Source organism: Eleutherodactylus coqui, chromosome 13 (assembly GCF_035609145.1).
Source record: "Eleutherodactylus coqui strain aEleCoq1 chromosome 13, aEleCoq1.hap1, whole genome shotgun sequence".
NCBI lineage: Eukaryota > Metazoa > Chordata > Amphibia > Anura > Eleutherodactylidae > Eleutherodactylus > Eleutherodactylus coqui.
Genome location: NC_089849.1, coordinates 36,119,922 through 36,142,623, shown reverse-complemented (window position 1 = coordinate 36,142,623; position 22,702 = coordinate 36,119,922). Strand labels below are relative to the sequence as shown.

The 22,702-nt window shown below is 46.0% G+C and overlaps 1 protein-coding gene across 1 annotated transcript in view; it reads right to left on the bottom strand.

The window, feature by feature from the left end:
- Positions 1 to 19,195, bottom strand: part of LOC136588674 (inactive phospholipase C-like protein 2) — a 102,804-nt gene extending 83,609 nt beyond the window's left edge. Inside the window, exon 1 of the mRNA XM_066588073.1 lies at positions 17,036 to 19,195. Coding sequence (XP_066444170.1) covers positions 17,036 to 17,275 — 240 coding nt within the window. The 5' untranslated portion in view covers positions 17,276 to 19,195. The remainder of the gene's footprint in view (positions 1 to 17,035) is intronic.
- Positions 19,196 to 22,702: the final 3,507 nt, after the last annotated feature.

Sequence of the window (22,702 nt, the reverse complement as noted above, 5' to 3'; positions counted from 1 at the left end):
ACGCAACAATTTTTGGGGGATTTCATCCTCACTTTTGAAAAGCCTTAAAGGGGTTCTCCCGCGCCGAAACGTTTTTTTTTTTCCAACCCCCCCCCCCCCCCCGTTCGGCGCGAGACAACCCCGATGCAGGGACTTAAAAAAAAACCGCACAGCGCTTACCTGAATCCCCGCGCTCCGGTGACTTCTTACTTACCGGTTGAAGATGGCCGCCGGGATCTTCTCCCTCGGTGGACCGCAGGGCTTCTGTGCGGTCCATTGCCAATTCCAGCCTCCTGATTGGCTGGAATCGGCACGTGACGGGGCGGAGCTACACGGAGCCGGCATCCTGCACGAGCGGCCCCATTCAGAAAAGAAGACGACCGGACTGCGCAAGCGCGTCTAATTTGGCCATTAGACGCCGAAAATTAGGCGGCTCCATGGAAACGAGGACGCTAGCAACGGAGCAGGTAAGTGAAAAACTTCTTATAACTTCTGTATGGCAAATAATTAATGCACAATGTACATTCATTACAAAGTGCATTAATATGGCCATACAGAAGTGTATAGACCCACTTGCTGCCGCGGGACAACCCCTTTAAACTACTATTTTTCTGTTGACACAACCATACGAGGGTTTGTTTTTCACGAGGCAAACTATAGTTTTTATTGGTACCATTTTTTGGTACATATAATGTATTGTAAAACTTTTTATAATTTTTTTTTGGGGGGGGGGGGTCAGGAAGAGAAAACAACAATTCTGCCATTTATTAGGCAGGCAACATAAATCACATGATACATTTTTTCTGAGACTGTACAATTATGAGGATACCAATTTTTTTTTCTCTCTAGGCTTTTACACTCTTGCACAATAAAAACTATGTTTTTGGAAACTTTTTTTAAACTTCGTTGCATTCCTAGTCCCAGAACGATTTACATTTTTATTTACCAACAAGGGAAAATGCTTTTCTTTAACAGTATTTTTATTTTTTTTTCTACACGTTTTTATGTCCCTGTAGGGGACTTGAACCAGAATAGGTATGATCGCTATGATAATGCAATGTCACGTACAATAGTGATCATAGGCCATAGCAGCCTAGGACACCAGTGTCTGGCATCCGGTTGCCCTTGCAACATATCGGCCCTGTACATGGATTGCGGCATGTAGAGCGTTAACAGTGGGGATCACTGTTCTAATCGATCCCCAGTGTTGCAGCCGGCTCACGCCATCTACAGGACGTATGTTTGCATCCTGTTGCGTTAAGGGATTAATTACTAATCCCACTACTTAAGAGCAGATTTCTGAAGACTTTTCTACTTATTTCAGAGAAAACAGCATGGAGGACACTCGATTCAGGCCAGATATGAAGCGCTCATAAGGCCTATTAGGGGCAAGCTCATTAGTATGGCTTCTATAAAAAAAAAAAAAAGAGTGTACCTCAATCTAAGTGATGCTGGAATTCAAGCTTACTAAATTAGTCCCTGCTCATCAGTGTAATCCCACTTTGTATCTTTACAGAGCCATCAAGGACACTAAATTCCAGTTGGATGTTATTCTATCTGAGCGAACGGAAAAAGCGTTGAAATGGATCAAGGCCACCTACTATGAATGGACCAATAAACTGGGTAATTTATTAGAGCAGATGTTAAAGGGGTTGTCCCGAGGCAGCAAGTGGGTCTGTACACTTCTGCATGGCCATAATAATGCACTTTGTAATGTACATTGTGCATTAATTATGAGCCATGCAGAAGTTATAAAAAGTTTTATACTTACCTGTTCCGTTGCTGGCGTCCTCGTCTCCATGGTGCCGACTAATTTTCGCCCTCCGATGGCCAAATTAGCCGCGCTTGCGCAGTCCGGGTCTTCTGCAGTCTTCTATGGGGCTCCGTGTAGCTCCGCCCCGTCACGTGCCGATTCCAGCCAATCAGGAGGCTGGAATCGGCAATGGACCGCACAGAAGAGCTGCGGTCCACGGAGGAAGAGGCCATCTTCAGCGGTGAGTAGAGAAGTCACCGGAGCGCGGGGATTCAGGTAAGCGCTCCGGTGAGCTTTCTTTACCTCCCTGCATCGGGGTTGTCTCGCGCCGAACGGGGGGGGGGGTTGAAAAAAAAAAAAACCCGTTTCGGCGCGGGACAACCCCTTTAAGGAATAGGCAGAGGATCCATCAAGTCCACAGTATTTGGATCAGGCCTGGACTTTCCTCCATCAAAAATTTACGAGGCCATTCGCAATTTTTACAATTCCCTATATATAGAACCCAATGCACATCGTGTCCCACCCATTAACTGTTTTCTTTATTCAGTTCACAGTCCCATTTTATCGTAAGGAGCTAGGTCTCTTCTCAATCAACCCATTTTTGAGGAAGATGTGGAAGAATGTTCAACGGCATAGGCCCAATGTCCACGAGCGGATCTGAATCTGCAAATCAAGCCTCCCATAGGGATACACGGGCGTCCACAAGTGAAATTAAGCATGCAGATTTGAGTTGCGGCCCTTTTGGTCTGGAAAAAAAAATTGCAGCCTTCTCCATTTCACTGCGGATCCTGCACGGACGGCTTCTATTGAAGTCAATGGAAGCCATCCGATCGACGGCCCGTCCGCAATTCAATTGCGGACGGGCTGCAGATTCCGTGGGAAAGCAGATGTTTAAAAAAAAACTAACAAACCTCCATAGCGCATGTGTGGCGGCGCTTCCGCGCACATCCGCAGTGAAGAAAAGAGAAGACCCGGAGAAAACCCAGAAGGGTATGTAGAATCCCGCACTATCCTTGGCTTAAGGCCTCATGTCCTCACAATTGGAATCCGATCTGCCTGTAGACATGAGGCCTTAAGCTAGAAAAAGCACCAGGGCCAGTTGGCTTTACAGCCTTTTATTATAAGAAATTTCTTTCTATTTCATCTTCCCATATTGTTAACTACTGCAATCATATTCTCAGTGGACCCTCCATGCCTTCTATATGCTATGACTATGGCTATCCCAAAACCGAATAAAGCCCCTTTTCATCCTGCCAACTATCGCCCCGGTTCCCTTACTAATATAGATACTAAAATTCTCACATCAATACTGGTGTCACATTTGAATACCCTCTTACCTAATCTGATCCACTCAGATGAAGGCGGATTTGTACCAGGCCAGTAGGCTCCTGATAATATCCTGCAAAGTATTAGACATAATACACTGGGCTAATACTACTTTCACACCAATCTCTCTCTATTACTGTAAGAGCAGTCAGACTATGGAACTCTCTGCCTCAGGACGAGGTGATGACAAATTCAATACAAGAGTTCAAAAGGGGCCTGGACGCCTTTCTTGAGCGATACAATACTATATGTTAACATTAACAGCTTCAAAAGAGTTGTTGATCCAGGGATCATTCCAATTGCCATATTGGAGTCAGGAAGGAACTTTTTCCCTTAAATGGGGAAAATTGGCTTTTACCTCACTGAGTTATTTTTTGTCTTCCTCTGGATCAACACTGGGGGGGGGGGGCCGAACTGGATGGACGTGTCTTTTTTCGGCTTTACATACTATGTTATCATTAGATATTGAAGCGCAAGCGCTCAATAGCATTTCTTGGTCATTCATAGAATGGGATTGTCCGGACTCTTTTTGCAGGCCCTCCGGGTTTTATACTCTTTTCTCAGTGCCTATCTTAAACTTCCATCTGATAATCCTAGTCCTATGGTTATTGGGCAAGGTAATGGGTGGGGATGAACTCTTTCACTCGCCCTTTTTGCCCTTCTTATGAAGCCTTTGGCAATTCCTATCCGACAGAGCCCAGACGTAATGGGCATTCCCATTGGCTCTACAACATGCAAGGCAAATTTGTCTACGGAGGACTTATTAGTTTCTTTAACTAAACCTATTACTTCCCTTTCCAATCTTTTTAATGTTGTCTTAAAATCAATCAGAGAAATCAGAAATGTTATTTTGCAAAACCGCACTTCAAATGCAAAAACATATTATTGTCAACTATGAATTTCAATCCCCAGCTCAATATATACCATACTTTAGAGATCTGTGTCCCAGCCTCAATAGAAAAGTTATATCCCTTGAAGTGTTTGAAGCTCTGCAGAGCTATAAAAATTGATCTCCATACTTGGAATTACCCGCATCTCTCCTGGATAGGAAGGATTAATGCTGTGAAAATGGTTATACTTCCTCGCTTATTATATCTCTATCGCACCCTTCCCATTTCAGTCCCTGTTCGAGATTTAACGTCTTTACCAAAGGAGGCGTTTCATTTTATTATCGACATCCGCGTATTCCTAAAAATATCATGCATTTGCATAAAAGAGTAGGTGGCCTATCTGTGCCGAATTTCTAAAATACTATAGAGCTGCTCGCATTGCCCAGCTGACTTTAGTTAATGCCTCATCTGGTTTTCCCCAATGGGTCTGATTAGCGTCTGATCTCATTGCACTATATTCCCTCGCTACCCTAATGTGGACTACGACTTCTATCCAAAATTTGATCCCTTCCGCTGCATTACTTACTTTATATTTGCTGAATCTTTGGAGAGGTGAGCGCTTCAAATATAACCTCCAGTCGAAAATATCACCAGCAACAATGGTGTTTGCTAATCCATTATTCCCACCAGGATTATGCCCTAATGACTTGAGTGGTACATGATGGGTCTCACCAAAGTACATAACTTTGTAGTTAGAAATTAGCTGGTCTTAAATTGCCTTTAAGACTCAATTTCGGCCTCCAGCCTAAGATGTGTTCCTAATACATCAGATTTTCTCTTTTTTGGAATCTCTGTTAACTTGAGGGAAGTTAATTTCCTATTCGATGTTAGAATCTCTAGCTATATATACTCCTTTGCAAACAGGATTATTATCTTTGCTACATGATGTCATTTACTATCCCCTCAGGATTCTACATTGCCCGTTATGCCGCAGTGGGTGGAGGACATCCATGGAACCGTAATAAGAGCACTGGTGGTTGTGTGGTGAGGTACTTTCTAAAGGCAGTTGGCAGGTACTACGTACCACATATGGGGGTCATGCCCGGTAGCACGTTTATGGTCACAGGTTGCTGCATTGATAGAGAGTACAACTGATGCTTCTTGCCCTAAATTACCTTCTATATGCTTATTAGGAGATAAACTTATTAATAAGCCTAATTTGGCATTCCATCTAGCTCAATGTATCTTGCTGGTCGCCTAGATTCATATTGCATCAAAATGTATTGGACATCCCCATACACGTTAGATGGTTGTCCGCTTCAGCCAACATTTATCTAATGTTTATAGAAATATTGACTCATGTTTAATGGATTGTATCAAAATTGGAAAATGTTCAAGGAGTGAACACATGTCTTAAAGATGTTGTCCAGGACATTTACTATCTATGATCTATCCTCAAGACAGGTCTTTAATAGTTGATTGGCAGGACTAACTGCTCGGGATCCCAACTGCTCAAATGATGCCTGAGACCGTTGTCAGTGTGGACAGCAATGGAAGCAGACAGCGCATCAACATTCCAGCAATCTAGGTAGGTTCTAGAGAGTCTGCTCCCATCAAATTAAATGGGAGCAGGGCATGCAGTATCAACTGAGGCCACTACAGCCCTACCTACGTCATCAACTGTTCACACTGACAGCCAGTTGGATGATCAGGTGATTAACTATTGATGACCTATCCCGAAGATTAACAGTAAAAGTCCCAAACAACTGTCTCTAGCAGTATGCATTTTTACACTTGCCCCATAGCGCTCCCTGCCATATCATACAAAATCTGCATTTATGTTTATATGAGCAAGCATGTATTGTATTTCTGTAAAAAGTCACTTTGAGCTCTTGCCGTGTAAGCAAATCGAGACCCAAGTCATGCTGTTCAGCCTTATAGTCCACTCCTCAAATGTTCCATCATCTACCTTTGCCACTAACGTCAGCAGCAAGCGGGGGCATTAGAACACTTGAAACAGCAGCAAGTGGAGGCGCCGGAACGTTGGAGGGGTGTAGTAAAAGGCCAGATGGCATGACTCGAAGCGGGACGATTTGCATATACTATTAAAGGTGAGTTTTTACAAAAATATAATACAAAAATATATATAATATAATTGTGTAATAGGGCAGGGAGTGCTATAGGGCAAGTGTAAAATGCAGAATGGTGGTGACAGAATCCTTTTAAAGTCTGTGGATGCTGGCTAATTGGCCACCGTAAATCAAGAAATTGACCAATGAAATATGAAAGGATGATCATTTTTTGTTACTCTTGATCGATAACGTTGCGTTAAACGTCATCTGTTGCACAATTTGCAAATGTAACTTGGAACAACTTATAAATTTAGATAATGCTGCCTAGGAAACAATTCTGCATTCGGCAAACATCCACCGTGTCTAATTCTAATGTAGGAATCCAATCTGCATAAACTTCCCGGTAGCCACTACAAAGCTGCCCCCATACGCATCAGATGCATATCAGTGAGATTCCCATAGACAGGCTCATGTTATTAGAGGCCTCTCGACTTTCTCCCAATGGCAGATGTTGAGTGAAACCAGAACGGAGTATGTTGAAGTTCAACACATGTAATCCTTTGTTGCTGCCAGAGATAAGCTGCGACTAGAGGTGTTTGGCAGTGGACGGGCTCACTACCTCCATTGAAATAAAACATGCATGATCTGGTGAGGCAAACCTACGTTTCTGGCTGAATAAGCGTTTGGCCCACAACTACAGTGGGTTCGAAAACATTTCCAGAACCTGTCACTTTTACATTTTTTTTACATTTTGTTATGTTGTGGTCTTGTGTAAATTTTGTATAAAAATCAAGTTTTCCCCATCATTCTGCACTCAATATCACTTAACAACAAAAGTGTAAACGGAATGTTAGAAATCTTTGTCAATTTTTCAGTAAAAAATATTGCGTTTTCATAACTATTCACACCCTTTTTCTCAGTACATAGATGAAGCACCAGAGATAATCAACTGGGTTCAAGTCAAGGATCTGGCTGGGCCACTCAAGGACATTCAGAGTTGTCTTTAACGGGCCATTTACATGGGACGATTATTGCTCAAAATTAGTTCAAACTAACAAAATTGAACGATTACCGTTCCGTGTAAATGCAAAAAAAATAGTTTAGCATTCGTTCCATTCTCGTTATCACTGACTTTCTGTTAAGCATAAAAAACATCGCTCGATCGCAGAATTCTCACTTAGTGTAAATGGTCCCAGCTCAGCGTTTCACATAGGCCTCATGCCTACGGGAGGGGGGAATCAGACCCGGTGGCTCCCAGAGACCCTATACTCACCTGTCCAGATCCGCGGCGAATGTCTCGGCCGGCAAGCATGTGCAGTACAACGCATGGCACGCCGGTGCTGGGCTGTGACGCGGATTCCTGCGATACGTCTGCAGTGCTCGCAGCGGAAGTATCGCAGAACGGCTTCCATTGACTGCAATGGAAGCCGTCGATGTGATTTTGTACACAAAATAGAACGCTGAGATTCTCCCCTGCGAGCGGAAAATTGCAGTTGATTTCCGCTCGTGGGCGGGGAGACTCATTTAACACTGCATGTCTATAGATGGACACTGCTGAGGAATTTGCAGCAGGTGTCTGATCGCAAATTCCGCAGCGATAATCCGTCCGTGGGTATTCCATCCGTGGGTATGTTCTCTGTCTGTCTAAACACTCTGCAAGAGCGCTAACAACCTTAGCGGTGACATTAGCACTTGTGCAATCATTTAGATGACCGCCGTCCCGTCTAAAAAGGTACATAAGTCACTCTTGTGTTGTCTTGACTATGTGTTTAGGGCGATTGTCTTGTTGGAAGGTGAACCTTCTGCTCTGCCTGGATCAGGTTTTCATTAAGTAAATCTCTGTACTTTGCTCCATTCAGCTTTCCATCAACCCTGCCCCCCCCCCCCTCCACAGCATGATGCTGCCACCACCAGGCCTCGCCGTAGGGATGGGAGTGAAAGGAGAGTGGTGGAGCTACCCTGTGGGTGGATATATAAAGTTCATTGATGAATAGTGGTAGAAGTGTATGTAGGAGGTGCAACCGGCCAGATGTGTTCAAGTTTTACAAGACAGGTCAAGAAGTACACAGTGGAAGTGAAAGAAAAGTAGCACAAGGCACAACAACTCCCAAAAATGGTGATGATGGTATGATAAGAAGATTTTATTATATGAGTATAACCAGCCGGACAAATGCATTTCGAGGAAAAACCCCTTCTTCAGTAAATGCTGGGGCATAACACGCTGGATGGCTACCGTGAGTATTTAAGTTGTCATGCCAGCATGGCCAATTGGGAAGCTATAGGAAGAGAACCAGGCTAAAGGTGTGGCTCCTGGCATCTGAAATGGTTTCCCAATTGGCCGTGCTGGCATGTCAACTTAAATTCTCACTGTAGCCATCCAGCGTGTTATGCCCCAGCATTTACTGAAGAAGAGGTTTGTTTCCTTGAAACACGTTTGTTCTGCTGGTTATACTCATAATAAAATCTTCTTATTGTACCAGCATCACCATGTTTTGGAGTTGTTGGGCCTTGAGACACCTTTCTTTCATTTTTTACTGTAAGGGTAGTATTGGGCAGGTGATGGGTAGTGCCTGGTTTCCTCCAGTTTAATCTTGGTTTCATCAGACTGGAGAATCTGGTTTCTCACAGTTCTTTAGGTGCTTTTTAGCAAACTCCAGGCGGGCTTTCATGTGTCTTTTACTAAAGAGAAGCTTATTTCTGGCCACTTAGCCATAAATCCCAGATTGGTGGAGTGCTGCAGTGATGGTTGATCTTTAGGAAGTTTCTCCCATCTACACTCAGGATCTGTGGCGCTCAACCAAATTGACCATTGGGTACTTGGTAACCTCACTTATCCTTCAAATAATTAGTTTGTGAGCCGGCCACCTTTAGAAGTGTCTTGGTTGTTCCAAACTTTTTCCATTTAAGCATTATGGAGGCCACTGCGCTCTTGGGTACTGTCAGCGCGGCAGTATTTTTCCGTGGCCTTCTCCAGATCTGTGCCTTCACACAATCCTGTTTCTGAGTTCTACAGGCAGTTCTTTACTCCGCATGTTTTGGCTCCGATATGCATTGTGAGCCCTTATATAAACAGAAGTGTGCCTTTTAACATTATGTCAAACCAACTAAATTTACTCCAGGTGACTCCAATCAAGGTGTAGAAACATCTCAAAGATGATCAAGAGAGATGGGAGGCCCCAGAGCTAAATTTCAAATGTCATACCGAAGGGTCTGAATACTTAGGTCAATGCAAAATATAACAAAAAAAAAAAGAAGAACTAACAGATTTCTAACATACTTTATCATTATGGAGTATTGAGTGCGGAATGGCAGGGGAAAAAAGTTGTGTTTTTTTGTTTTTTACATTTCACAAAGCCATAACATAACAAAATGTAAAATAAGTGTAAGGCCGCCTGCACATGGGCGGATTTGCATTGCAGAATCCTGAGCGGGCGTCCGCCTTCGGATTCCGCAGCAAATACCGCCAATAGCATGCAATAGTAAAACGTGATTTCCTGCCCACGAGTAGAAATCGATTGCGATTTTTCACTTGCAGAGGAGAAATTGCAGCATGCTGCGATTCTGTGCGGCTTCTGTGCGGACGGCTTCCATTGAAATCAGTGGAAGCCGTCCACCCCACCACCCTTTTGCAATCATCATTGCGGAAAGGTCGTGGGATCCCGGCCGGCACATCCGCAGTACAGATATGAAGACGGCGGACAGGTACGCTAAGGTTGCCGGCCGAGCATAGAGTCGGATTCCGCTGCGGGATCCCGCATGCGGAATCTGATCCAGCCATATGCAGGCGGCCTAAGAGTCTGAAGACTTTACGGACCCACTGTATCTTCTTCTGTATGGATGGCTTTAGCCTAAAAGGCTACTTTTTCCATCTACCGCAATCCATTGTTTCCTGTAAGCAGCGGATTCAAGTGTTCTTCAACTGGATTACAAAGAAGAAGCCCTGAACAAGGTCTACTCCAAGGATCACTAGTTCATCCATCATATCCCCCCCTTCCGAGAACCTCCAGATACATTTACATCCATCTGTGTGAACGTTGGTATCTCGGCACATAAGCCGCGCTTTGTATTCAGTGCAGGCTTTAGGTTTAGTGTTTGTCTAACACCAGCCAAGATGAGCAGGCTTATCACTGCTGTCATAACAAAGACGAACAAATTAAACAGTGGTAATGCTGGCAGAGCTAGTGATCTGACCAAGGTCACAGCGAGGTAAGAAAAAAAGGCTATTAGCAAGCAACAGAAGTCCAACGCCGCAATAGAATAAATATGCCTACATCAGCACGCCGTATAGCCGCATTACCACTGATGGATGGGGGCGGACGAGTCTATATAGGGATAGTCCAGCGACATACTCCAAAACGCTGTGTCACTACACATTAGTTCCTGAATTATGTCATATTTAAAGCGCCTGATCTATCCACAGACCTCATTACTGTCAGCGTCCACCCTCCTGCAATGATTTACAACGGCCACTGAACACCGTTGATCGTCTCCATCCTCTCCATGCCATGAAATTCAGATTTTATTTTGGGACAGAAAAGCCCTGTATTGTGAAGCGCCTGTCGTTTCTGGAGGTCGATCGCTGTGCTTTGTATCCTGCGCTCAGTTCCTGCTCTGCAATGAATAATTAAGCACCCTCCTCCTAATGCAGGTCTTGCATTGATGATGAGTATGAAGTACAGCCCGTCCTTTCTTCCATCTTGTCTGATGGCAGCAAATCCATCATTATTATCAGGAAGACTTAACTTGTTACTATTCAAGCAAAATGATCTCGTTAACAGCCTTCTCTGACACCTATGATTGAGATGTGGCGCCATACCCGACATCCCACGGCACGGTTTGTGTTAGAATGAAACGTAAAGCGGGATCTATACATAAATGATACAATGTATCGGGATTTCATCGGTGTACGATATTAGAATCAACGTAAAGGCGCGTTTAGACGGAACGAGTGTAGTTTAAGAAATCGTTCAAACAAGCGAAAGTGAACAGTAATCGTTTGGTGTAAACGTGAGCCAACGGCGAACTGGAATCTACGCTTTTCGGTCATTTTATGTAGCATAAAAATCATTGTTGGCTCGTTCAGTTTAAACAGCGCTTGTTTGGGCTTTAACGTTAGCTTATATGGTGGATGAAAAAGACTGAATGATGATCTTTTGAATGAGCCAATGAAACCTCTGCCTGTCTAAACGGACTGCATGAGAGCAAATGAGCTAGCGGCAATGTCACTCACTCGCATGCTCATTCAAACAAGGATGGGTCCGTCTACAAGGACCCTAAGGGTCCTTTTATGTGGAGCCAAAGGGTCCTTTTAGTTGGGGTTATTGGGGCTCTTATCGTCTGACAGATTATAGCTCCTATGCTTTCACAGAAGGAATAATCCGATATAATCGTTTAGTGAATGGAGGCAGAATGACTGGGGATCTCTTTCTGTCATTTCATCATAGATGAATGCCTGCCTGCTTACACGGGCCAAACGTTTTTTTATTTTTTTGCCTATACAAACTGAATGACCAACAATAAGCGAATAAATTATCGTTCGTCACCTATTTTTCAGTTTTGCACAATCCAGCGATTAACAATTGTTCCATGTAAAATGGACGTAAAGGTGACAAGTCTTAAGCCCCATTTACACGGAACGAATAACAGGAAAATGATGTACGATACTCATCCTCGCATGTACTCGCTCCCGTGCTATTGCACAGGAGCGAGTATCGTTGGCTCACAACGGGGAGGTTGCAGGAGACTTCACTCCTCGCTCTTCCACGTCCTTCTCCATTCACTTAACACAGCGGCCGTTCAGTACTGAATGGCTGTGGTTTACACTGAACGATCATCGTTCATCGTTTATACTGCATAAAATCCTGAAAGATGATCGTTCGGTGTAAAGAGCAGCCATTCAGTGGTGAATGGCCGCTGTATTAAGTGAATGGAGAGGGGCGGGGGAGTGCGAGGAGTGAAAGCTCCTCCAGCCTCCCTGTCCCCCTGCTGGCCGCTCTGTCAGAGAGCCAGCGATACTCGCTCCTGTGCAGCAACACGGGAGCGAGTATGTGCGGGAACGAGTGTCAGGCATTGTTTGCCCGACATTCGTCCCCTATAAATGGGGCTTTATGCTTACCATAAGGCAGGTAGGTTGTTGCACCACATCAGGAGTGTTGTCCGTAATCTAAAGACCCATTTCATGGACAGATAATCTGCACAAAATGAGCGCCAATCTGAATAATGAAAAAACAAACTGATTGGCCATTGTTCAATTACATTTAAATGTATGAATAATCATGAGAATGTTCAGTGGAGCTAATGTTTGTGCGATCACTCATCCCCATACAGTTTGCATTATTGCTGGCAGCATATCCCTTGTTTACACAGGTTGATGTGCTGCCAACCAAAATTTTAAGCGCCCTACGACAAACAAGTGTTTGCTCATTTGATCACCAACAAGTCTACATGTGGCAATGATCGGGAATGAACATTCGGACAATCCATGGAAATTGGTCTTCAGAAAATACTGTACATTGATGGAGATTTATCAGTGCGATTACAGCACAATTGTGCAACGCCCTTCCCCTTAACCTGCACTGTTTACGACAATTTTCAAGTATTAGGGGAAAAAAGTTGCATTGATCTCTTAGTTACGATGGTGCAACTTTTAGGGAGTGAAAATCGGCACTAAAACTTCTCTTCAATATTTCTTCTTCTCTTCAGGGAAAAAAAGCAATGTAGTTGGTAGTGAATAATTCTTGCCCAAAGAGACTCTGTTCCCTACTTTTAACCCTATAAGCTAAGGTTATTGGTTGTAAGTAAGTGACCCACTGAGTCCGGGGATGTAAGCGTTATACGTGCTTCACCCATCATTCCCCCAGTGTTAGCGCTAGAAGCTGCTGCTCAGAGCGGCGCTGCTAACTAGTCCGCCCATCATAAAATTAGGACAGGCGGACTACTTAGCAGCACCTCTCAATGTGTTGAGTGGCAGCTTCCAGCGCTGACGCCGGGGGAATGTCAAGGGAGGTAAGTATTATACTTACATTCCTGGACTCAATGGGTCACCTACTTTTAGCCCATAAGCTTAGCTGATAGGTCTAAAATGCTTAGAGACTCCGTTGCCTACTTTTAGTCCCAACGGGTCTGAGCTATAAAAAAGGACTGCTAGATCTCAAACATGTAGGCAAGAGTTATCCATTGCCACCTATATTGCTGCTTGTATGCCTTTAGTCCTTGACGAAAAGAAGAAATATTGTAGAGAAGTCTGAGCGCCAGTCTTCACGGCTTACTTTCGATTCCTTCTAAGGCTTCTGGAACACAGCCGCTGCCATGTGCGCCATCATGGAGGCGAGTTGATCTCTTTTTCTATACTTGTATACAAGTTGTGATAGTTCAAATATGGCACACACTACAAAAGTATTCAATTAGCCGCGTGGCAAATGTCTGAAGACCTACAGTATGCGGGAAGACTGGCTTTACATGGGACTAGAGATGAGCGAGTATACTCGCTAAGGCACATTACTCGAGCAAGTAGTGCCTTAGCCGAGTATCTCCCCGCTCGGGTGACAGGTGAGTTGCAGCGGGGAGCGGGGGGGAGAGAAAGATCTCCCCTCCGTTCCTCCCCGCTCTCCCCGGCCACTGCCGGCCCCTGAATCTTTAGAGGCGAGTGGGGAGATACTCAGCTAAGGCACTACTCGCTCGAGTATAGGCCTTAGCGAGTATACTCGCTCATCTCTACACGGGACAACTAATGCCCAAATAATTCCTCGAAAGAGCGAATGCAAACGATCATCACTCCAGGTAAGCAGAATCACCAGCACAGAGCCGAATGCTAATTTGCTCGCTAGTTGCTAGTCATTGGTTGATGGAAAGCCATCTGGCGTAAAGTCGCAGTCGTTCATACTTGAACGACTTGTGACAGAATGTGCATGGAGCTCCGCCCTACCAACGATATAAACAGTTAATGAACAATCATCGCTCCGTATAAAAGCAAACAGATGATTTTTATTCGGGGACTTTTCTGAGCAACTATAGGCCCTTTAACGCGGCGCGATTATCGTGCAGATCACTCGTTAGATTGATCAGCTTACACATTAATTGTGCAGTGTAAATGCATGAAGTGAAAGAACAATCACTGATCAGATCTTTCATGCAGACCATATAATCCCGTTGGCTGCATCTACCTGTGTAAACAGGAGGTCGCTCATCTATGAACAACTGCCTGTTTACTGTGAATGGAGGCGGGCGGGCCAGAAGGATCTCTGTCCCTTCCGCCTTCATTCACCGAGCGATCATCACTGGAATGGCGGTCGGGAACTTTAGTGCCAATAGTTTTCCAGTGTAAAGTGTTGTTTGCTGAACAATAGATGCTCAATGTAAAAGGTATCTTGAGATAAAGCAGATGTGTGATTAGCATCTTATCTCCCTGAGAACAAAAGGATGGAGTGGTTAAAAACCAGCTGCCTTGATCCGTATCTGTTCCAACATCTGCCATCCAGAAGAGTCGGGATACTCAGGCATCCATATATATTAGATGATCTGAAGGACTTGCTGGTCAGCAGGTTCAGCCAATATACATCTAAAGGCCCTTTTACATGGCACGATTATCATGCAAATCACTCATTAGATAAAGCGGTTTGAACGATAATCGTGCAATCTAAATACATGCGGTGAAAGACCGGTCAAGGATAAATCGCTGATCGGATCTTTCATGCAGCCCCAAAAATCATTGATGGTCTGCCACTGCATCTGCAACTCCCCATTTACTGTGAATGGATGCGGCTGGGTGGGCCGGATCGCTCGGTTTCCATTTACTGAGCGACGATCGCTCCTGCTTAGAAGCACAGGAGTGATCGTCCCTGGGATGGCTGTACGGTGTTGTAAAAGGGGCTTAAAGGGGTTTTCTGAGTAATTTTTTTTATAAAGTTTTGGGCTCCCCATCCCCCAAACTATGTAAAAGTAATATACTGACCACGACTCCAGGTCTAATGTAGAAACCCCAAGCCACGTTTAGGGGTCGTCACTGATGACGTCCCTGAGAGCGATTGCAGCGATCACGAGAGCGATTGCAGCGATCACGAGAGCGATTGCAGCGATCACATGGGTAAACAAAGACCAGAGGATGACAGTAGCGGCAGGGAAGCTTCGCGGCAAGCAGGGGGTGAGTGTAGAAGGTTTGTTTGATAACTTATGTATGCGCCCACTGCCCCTTTAAGGCTCTATTCTCATCTGCGCCAGTACAGGATGAAAGCAACCAAACTAACCCCATTATAGTCAATGGGGTCCATTCAGCTAGATCATAAAATGAAACATTTCTGCCAAGGGATTCCCTTTCCATGCTCTCCTAACGGAGCAGGAAATCGCACATTTGTGAACACAGCCTTATGTGTACGGCCACCCTAAGAGTATTATTACATGGTAGTGAAAGATCCCACTTTCTTTGCAAAATTGCAGCAAAAAGTCATCTGAAATGTCCAATTTTGACCAATCATTGTTTGCAAATTATAAGCAAACGATCGTTCGTAATGGCTGACGATAGACACGATTTAACTAATGTATGATTGATTGGCCGCACTCCAGCCGATACTTGCTCTGTGTGTCTGAACGGCTGTATACGTAGGTCTCTGCTGATGTAAATCCACGGATGACACAACACCACAATGTAATTTATGCCAGAAGACAAATTCAGCTCTGATACATAAAATCTAATTTTTGGCTCCCGATACATTCGGCTCCTGATACAGAGACCTATTACGGCCGTCTGAATGCCGCCGAAGTACATAATCATTAATCACGTATTAGTTGAATCACTGACGTTCTCTATCAAGTAGTCGGTGACTTGCGCAGTTTTCAAAGCGAAACCCGCTGATGAGATGTTCAATACTGAATCCTCTGCGTCCTTCATAAATTGTGGGTATTCATAGATCCAGACGCAATCAGAGCGCTGCATGGTACGATTTACATCTAATGACATGGATGGGCAGCATTGGCACTTGACCCAATGCCTTGGTAAATAATACAGCCGTATGATGGTGTATTAAATATAGGAGTTCTTCTGTAAGTGGAGAAGTACAGATACAGCAGAGCCAAGTCGGCCACTTAGCATAGCTCTTCGAGTTCTAAAAACGTAGTCCCAAATGACAAATCTAGCTCCGTTACATCTGGAAGTAGGAGAGCAATGTAGGATCTACAGGACAATTATAGTGAAATATCTCCAGAAGACCACCTCTTTGAGAAGACCTCCCCCTTATCCAGACCTCATATCATGCATACTGGCCATCTACTTCCAAATCACTTTTCAATGCTGCTTTTGGGTGGTCATCTCAAAGAGGTTTCACTGTATGGCATAACATGGATAAAAGTTACTTGTAAGTCAGCATCCTAAAAAAAAACAAAGAAACTCTTATCCGCAACAGTTTTAACTCATTACTGGATGAGGAACACTTTAGAAATATCCTACTAGATTACTCTGTTTTTAGCCCATGAGTGGCTTCACGGTGGATCTCCTCTCCACGACTGTTGATCAATGACTGAAGTCATTAACCAGAGTGACCTCTACCACGTTTCCAGGATTTCAGCAGATGTGCGTCTCCTTTTCTAGACGGAGGCTACTCAAGTCTGACAATGGGCCACACAACACAATAGGTAAGAGTCCCAGCAGGAGAAACGTGGTGTGGATAAAGGAAATATGTTCCATATGAACCATGTCGGAGGTTCACACGCAACGTTCCTATATGTAGCAGATGTTCAGAGCATCAGTGTTTGGTGACTGGACATATTCACTCTGTCATTGAAATATGGAGTAATAGAGAAGGTAATGGGAGCAAAGACTAAGGGCTAGGACCAGCCTTTGGTGTCCTTTCTTTGGCCGCCGGCTAATGACTAGGGTAGGACATATTGCAGGACTGAGTTTGGAATGAAGCGTGAAGATCATGCACTGATACGGTCATTTGGACAATAAGTCGGTAATAAGACATTGGCTGCAGAAGGAGGGTCATGAGAAATCACCTCCTAAGGACTCTAGAATATTAGAAGTAGGGTATCTGGATCTAAGTGCCATTACATAAGAACACTTCTATGGATTTAAAGGAGCCTACCTTCATTATTCCAACAGTCCGCATGGTCCCCTGTCCTCTTTCTCCTGAGTGGTCCCTGCTGCTCCTCCCAGACTGTGGACTGTCCTCTGAACATCCTCCATTCAGCACCAGTTCTTCTCCTCCACGTTCAGGTACCTGGAGCCCCCCTGAGGTAAAGGTGCCTCCATCCTGCACCCCTAGAAGTCCCACCACAGCAGCAGCTGCAGCAGCACAGGCTGCAGTGTCCCGTCCATCTGCCATAGTGAGAAGACTCGGTGTCTCAGCCTGGCATGCTGCTCCTGAGGAAATGAACTGCTAGATGTGTAAACACAATGACACTGCCCACATGAGGAAAGGGATGGGGGGGATCTTCAGCCTATCTGCATCCTACTAAATCCTGAGACTGGTGCAGGGAGCCAGGTACCTGAGAAGTCCACTGCTGTTTGGACCTATGCCATGTAACCTGTGGTAGATCTCTGCTGGAGGGGAGATGAATGAGAATCTGTGCTGAGGAATCACTGCCAGGACAGGGGATCTGTGTCAATCACTGCTGCGGGTTCATTAAATTACTGGTTGGTCTCTATTGTCACAGCTGTGCCATGAAATCAGTGAAGTAGTATGGATTTGTGCTGCAGGGTGAGTGGATTACTAGGGATCTCTACTGCATGGTCAGTGGATTAGTAAGGATCTGTGCTGCAGGGTCTCAGATTAGTGTGATCTGTGGTTAGTGGGTTAAGTAAAGCTCTGTGCCACAGGATCAGTGGATTAGTAGGGAATCTGTGCTGAGGGGAAGTGAATTAAGATGGATCTGTCCTGGAAGCCAGTGAATTAGGATGGATCTGTCCTGGAAGTCAGTGACTAAGTATGGATCTGTCCTGGAAATCAGTGAATTAGGATGGATCTGTGCTGCAGGTGCAGTAGTGGCAGGGTCAGTGGATTAGGTAGGATCTATGCTGCGGGATGAGTGTGTTAGTAGGGATCTGTGCTGCTGGGTCAGTGGATCAGGAGGGATCTGTGCCGTGGGGTCAGTGGATCAGGAAGGATCTGTGCCGTGGGGTCCGTGGATCAGGAAGGATCTGTGCCGTGGGGTCCGTGGATCAGGAAGGATCTGTGCCGTGGGGTCCGTGGATCAGGAAGGATCTGTGCCGTGGGGTCCGTGGATCAGGAAGGATCTGTGCCGTGGGGTCCGTGGATCAGGAAGGATCTGTGCCGTGGGGTCCGTGGATCAGGAAGGATCTGTGCCGTGGGGTCCGTGGATCAGGAAGGATCTGTGCCGTGGGGTCCGTGGATCAGGAAGGATCTGTGCCGTGGGGTCCGTGGATCAGGAAGGATCTGTGCCGTGGGGTCCGTGGATCAGGAAGGATCTGTGCCGTGGGGTCCGTGGATCAGGAAGGATCTGTGCCGTGGGGTCCGTGGATCAGGAAGGATCTGTGCCGTGGGGTCCGTGGATCAGGAAGGATCTGTGCCGTGGGGTCAATGGATTAGGTAGGATCTGTGCTGTGGGGTCAGTGGATTAGGTAGGATCCGTGCTGCGTGGTTAGTAGGGATCCGTGCTATGGAGTCAGTGGATCAGGAAGGATATGTGCTTCTGGCTTAGTAGGGATATATGCTACAGAGTCAGTGGATCAATAGGGATCTGTGCTGCAGGGTTACTAGGGTTGTATGCTACGGAGTCAATGGATCAATAGGTATCTGTGCTGCAGGGTCAGTGGATCAATAGGGATCTGTGCTGCGGGGTCAGTGGATCAATAGGGATCTGTGCTGCAGGGTCAGTGGATCAATAGGGATCTGTGCTGCAGGGTCAGTGGATCAATAGGGATCTGTGCTGCAGGGTCAGTGGATCAATAGGGATCTGTGCTGCAGGATCTGCCTTGTGGGATCACAGTGAGGTGCAGTAGTGGCACCATTAGTGCAGTAGCTAGTGGGATTAATAGACTGTGCTAGGGTGTCAGTAGGGATCTGTCCTATGGGGTTAATGAGTGGGATCTGTGCGGTGAGATCCCGGCATCAGTGGAGATCAGCGCTGTAGTGTGATCCGCTGTGCAGGAGATCCCAGGTCGGTGTCTGCAGGACGGGAGGCATCGGTCCTCCTCCTCCTCCTCTGCCGGTGTGTCCTCGGTGCCCGGGGTGCTCGCTCTGCACCCGGCTCAGCGTCTCCCCATCCTCCGCTCGGTGTAGAGCCGCCCCCTCCCCCGTCCTCGGCGCTGGGACTTCCTCACTCCCATGTGCTGCACCGGGGTCCGCACCATTAACCCGTGCACTGCTGCAGGCAGCCGCTGATCTCCGCACAGTGCTGGCCACTGCTGCCCCAGCCTGCGGGACCGCTGTCCACTGCAGGCAGACTGACACCGAGCTGGCAGAAGACCGGAGGAAAAGCATGGGGAAGAAAATGAACAATTTCCATATTTTTTACCCCAATTGTCCCCCATTTGTATCGATCACCTTCTGTCAGCGGCATCCTTCCGTTTACGGTGCGATTTGTGGCACTTGATGTGATTGGGCGCTCCGCGGCGTCTGGCGCTGCATTTGTCGGCTTTTAATACCTGCTGGTAAATTGAAGCGATAATCGGCCAAAACTCCATCCGATGCCAGAAGAGCGCGAGGGCGACCGCGCCAAACTGATTTAATGCGTATTAACCGCAACGGCCCAATACACTATGACACGGAACGAGCGATGGGTGACAGGCATTTGCTTTGAAATGCCGACAGCTTACATACGCAGAATTCGAGATCGTGGGTCTCTCAGGGGGCTGTGAATGGGAACGACTCAACGGCCGCCTTTTACACGCAGCGACTGGCAAAACGACTCAACGAGGATCGTTATGTCTGCATAGAATGAACGACAAACAATAAGCAAACAAATTACTGTTCGTTGTTCAATGGCCGGCCGTGTCTACACTCAGCGATGAGCATTCCGTGTAGAAGGGCCCAAAGGGCTTCATGGCGATCACACAAGCGATAAATCGTAAATGTCTGCGCCTGGAAAAACACATTGCAATATTGCCTCTGCGGTATGGTATACAGGGGATTACATGATATCGAATGTGTAGCTGCCGAATCACGGGTCCACCAGGGTGCAGCTAAAGGCTCGGGGGCGGATGCAAAAGTTCAGCTTGCCCCTCCAACGACTCCTTTTCATGGCTCCCAAGCATGTTTTGTACCCCTCCCATTGAAAAAAAATATGTGGCTTATTCCCAGTCATTGTTATAAAGCCCATTAAGAGCGTTGACATTGACTTGCAGGAATGCTGGGTTCCAATAGGTGGCGCTGTAGAGGCATTGTTCCTTTTACTATTTGCATAAATTTGCCAGGGGAACATTCAAGGCCTTATAAGTCTCCTTAAGGTCCATTTACACGCAAAGATGATCGCTCAAAATTCATTCAAAAGATAGGGAGATTTACAGTTTTAGCGATCGTTTTGCATAAGCTGCTAATGTGCACGAATGTCCATTAGCAGCTTATTACCTTCATTTGCATGTAAATGAGCCTCCCTGAGCTGTATGCAGAGAACAGCAGGTGGTCTGTTCTCTGCGTACAGCTCCTTTGTTCTGTCTCCGGGCTGTAAGCTGAATACAATGTAATCAGCGCTCCCGTGGAGAATCACAGCATGCGGTCCCTGCTATCAGCTCTCCGGCCAAACAATGGATTTCATGCTCACCTAGGTGCTTTTCCTAAGGAGAACCCACACCCTTCTTGACCCACATCATAGCCCTCTCACCAGCCACCGCAGTAACCTGCTGCACACTGATGAGGGCCAATAACCGCGTAGCAGAGTGTCTGTACATGGTTATATTTTTCTTTCCTGGAGAAGACTCTGACTTATATTCCCAGTCATTCCAGGAATATGAGGCTTGTTAAATGTCTGACATTGACTTGCAGAAATACTACCTTCTAACATAGTGATTCCCAACTGGGGTGCCGCGGGAACCAGTCGGGGTGCCCAGCTCCCAGGCTGGGAATCACTCAGCTTTTGCTAAAAAATGTTTTCTTTTGGTTTAACCTCCTCCCCACCGGCCTTCCTAGGAAAACTAGCAGAAAAGAGGGCTCACGGCTGCACCAACAGCACACCATCCGGGTACCATGAAGCGACCACTGTTAAGATACATTCACACATAGCATATTTTGGTGCAGACCCGCACCAAAATCGGCATAAAAAACTGTACCGTTTTGTCTGCAAAACCCCCGAAGGGCTCCTTCACACAGGTGTGAGCGATATCGGGCCATGAATCACCCACCTCGCAATCCTTCTGCAAAGATCGCCCTTGTCCGTGTGCAGGTAGCCTGACTGATGCACAGAACACATGCGATATTGCTGCAATTTTCTCGCGGTGATATTGCTGTCGCCCCGTGTGAAAGAGGCCTAAATGTGATTGGCTCATTCTGAAGACAACCACATCCCCAAATATAAGAGGGTCTTCACACTTCTGCAACCACATTATTTTAGTTTCGTTATTTTTATTCTTCCACCCCAACGGATTTCAGTTGGTTTACAAGTGGAATTGTACAGATAACGGGTCACATGACAATAACATGGCAATTTATAGGGGTGTGTAGACTTTATATATCCACTCTATGGCCTCATTCAGACGAGCGTGTTTATGTGCGTAGATATGTCCACAAAATCCACGTGTCTATTAGAACCATTGGTTCCTTATGGTGTGTTCACATGTCTGTGTTTTCAGGCATGCAAACGCGCGCACCTGCAAAAGATAAGACATGCATGCACCGCATAGGTTCGTGCTGTGTGTCAATATTCCCAGCGAGGAGTCCCCTCATCACTGAACACTGTGACAGCACTGTCACAGTGTTCAGTGACAAGGGGACTCCATGAAGGGAGTAAAGAATCCCCTGCCACTGCTGTCACAGCTGTGGCAGAGGATTGCAAAGCATTGCAATTGCATTGATGTCAATGGTGATGCCGCTGCCGGCGGCCCCATTGAAAGCAATAGGATGCAGGCAGTGATCTTCGGGGAAGGGCTTTAAGTAAAAGCCCTTCCCTGAAAATAATCCCTAGCTGCTGTAAAAAATATATATACTCACCTGTCTGCCGCTTTCTGGGCTCTCCTGAACTGCTCTGAAGCTCTTTCATCAGGAAAATCCCCGCCTGATGAAAGGGCTGCGTCTGATTGGCTGAACGCTCAGCCAATCACAGGCAGCACTCAGCCATTCATTAAATTCAATGAATGGCAGAACCCTGCCTGTGACTGGCTGAGCGCTCAGCCAATCAGACGCAGCCCCTTCAGCAAGTGAGGATTTTAAATCCCCGCCTGCTGAAAGAGCTTCAGAGCAGTGGAGGGAGAACAACGGCTAGACACGCCTGAGCCTCAACAGCGGCGGAGAGGTGAGTATATATTTTTTTTATTTTTTACTAAAGTTAGGGATGATTTTTCAGGGAAAGGCTTATATTTAAAGCCCTTTCCCAAAAATCACTACAGAAGTTGCTGGCAGCCCATTGCTGGTGCAGCCACCAGCAGCAGCTCCATCATACTCACATGCCATGCGATGTGCATGCAAGTGCAATGCGATGTTTCCCATTGAAATCAATGGGAAACAGTTGCGATCCTCTATAGTGTGTGAAAAATCACAATTTCACAGAAGCGATATGACGCATTTTTGCATGAAAAACACCTCACATCCACGGGTAAAAGACACATTGACAAGCACAATATTGCGCTCACCTGTATGTAG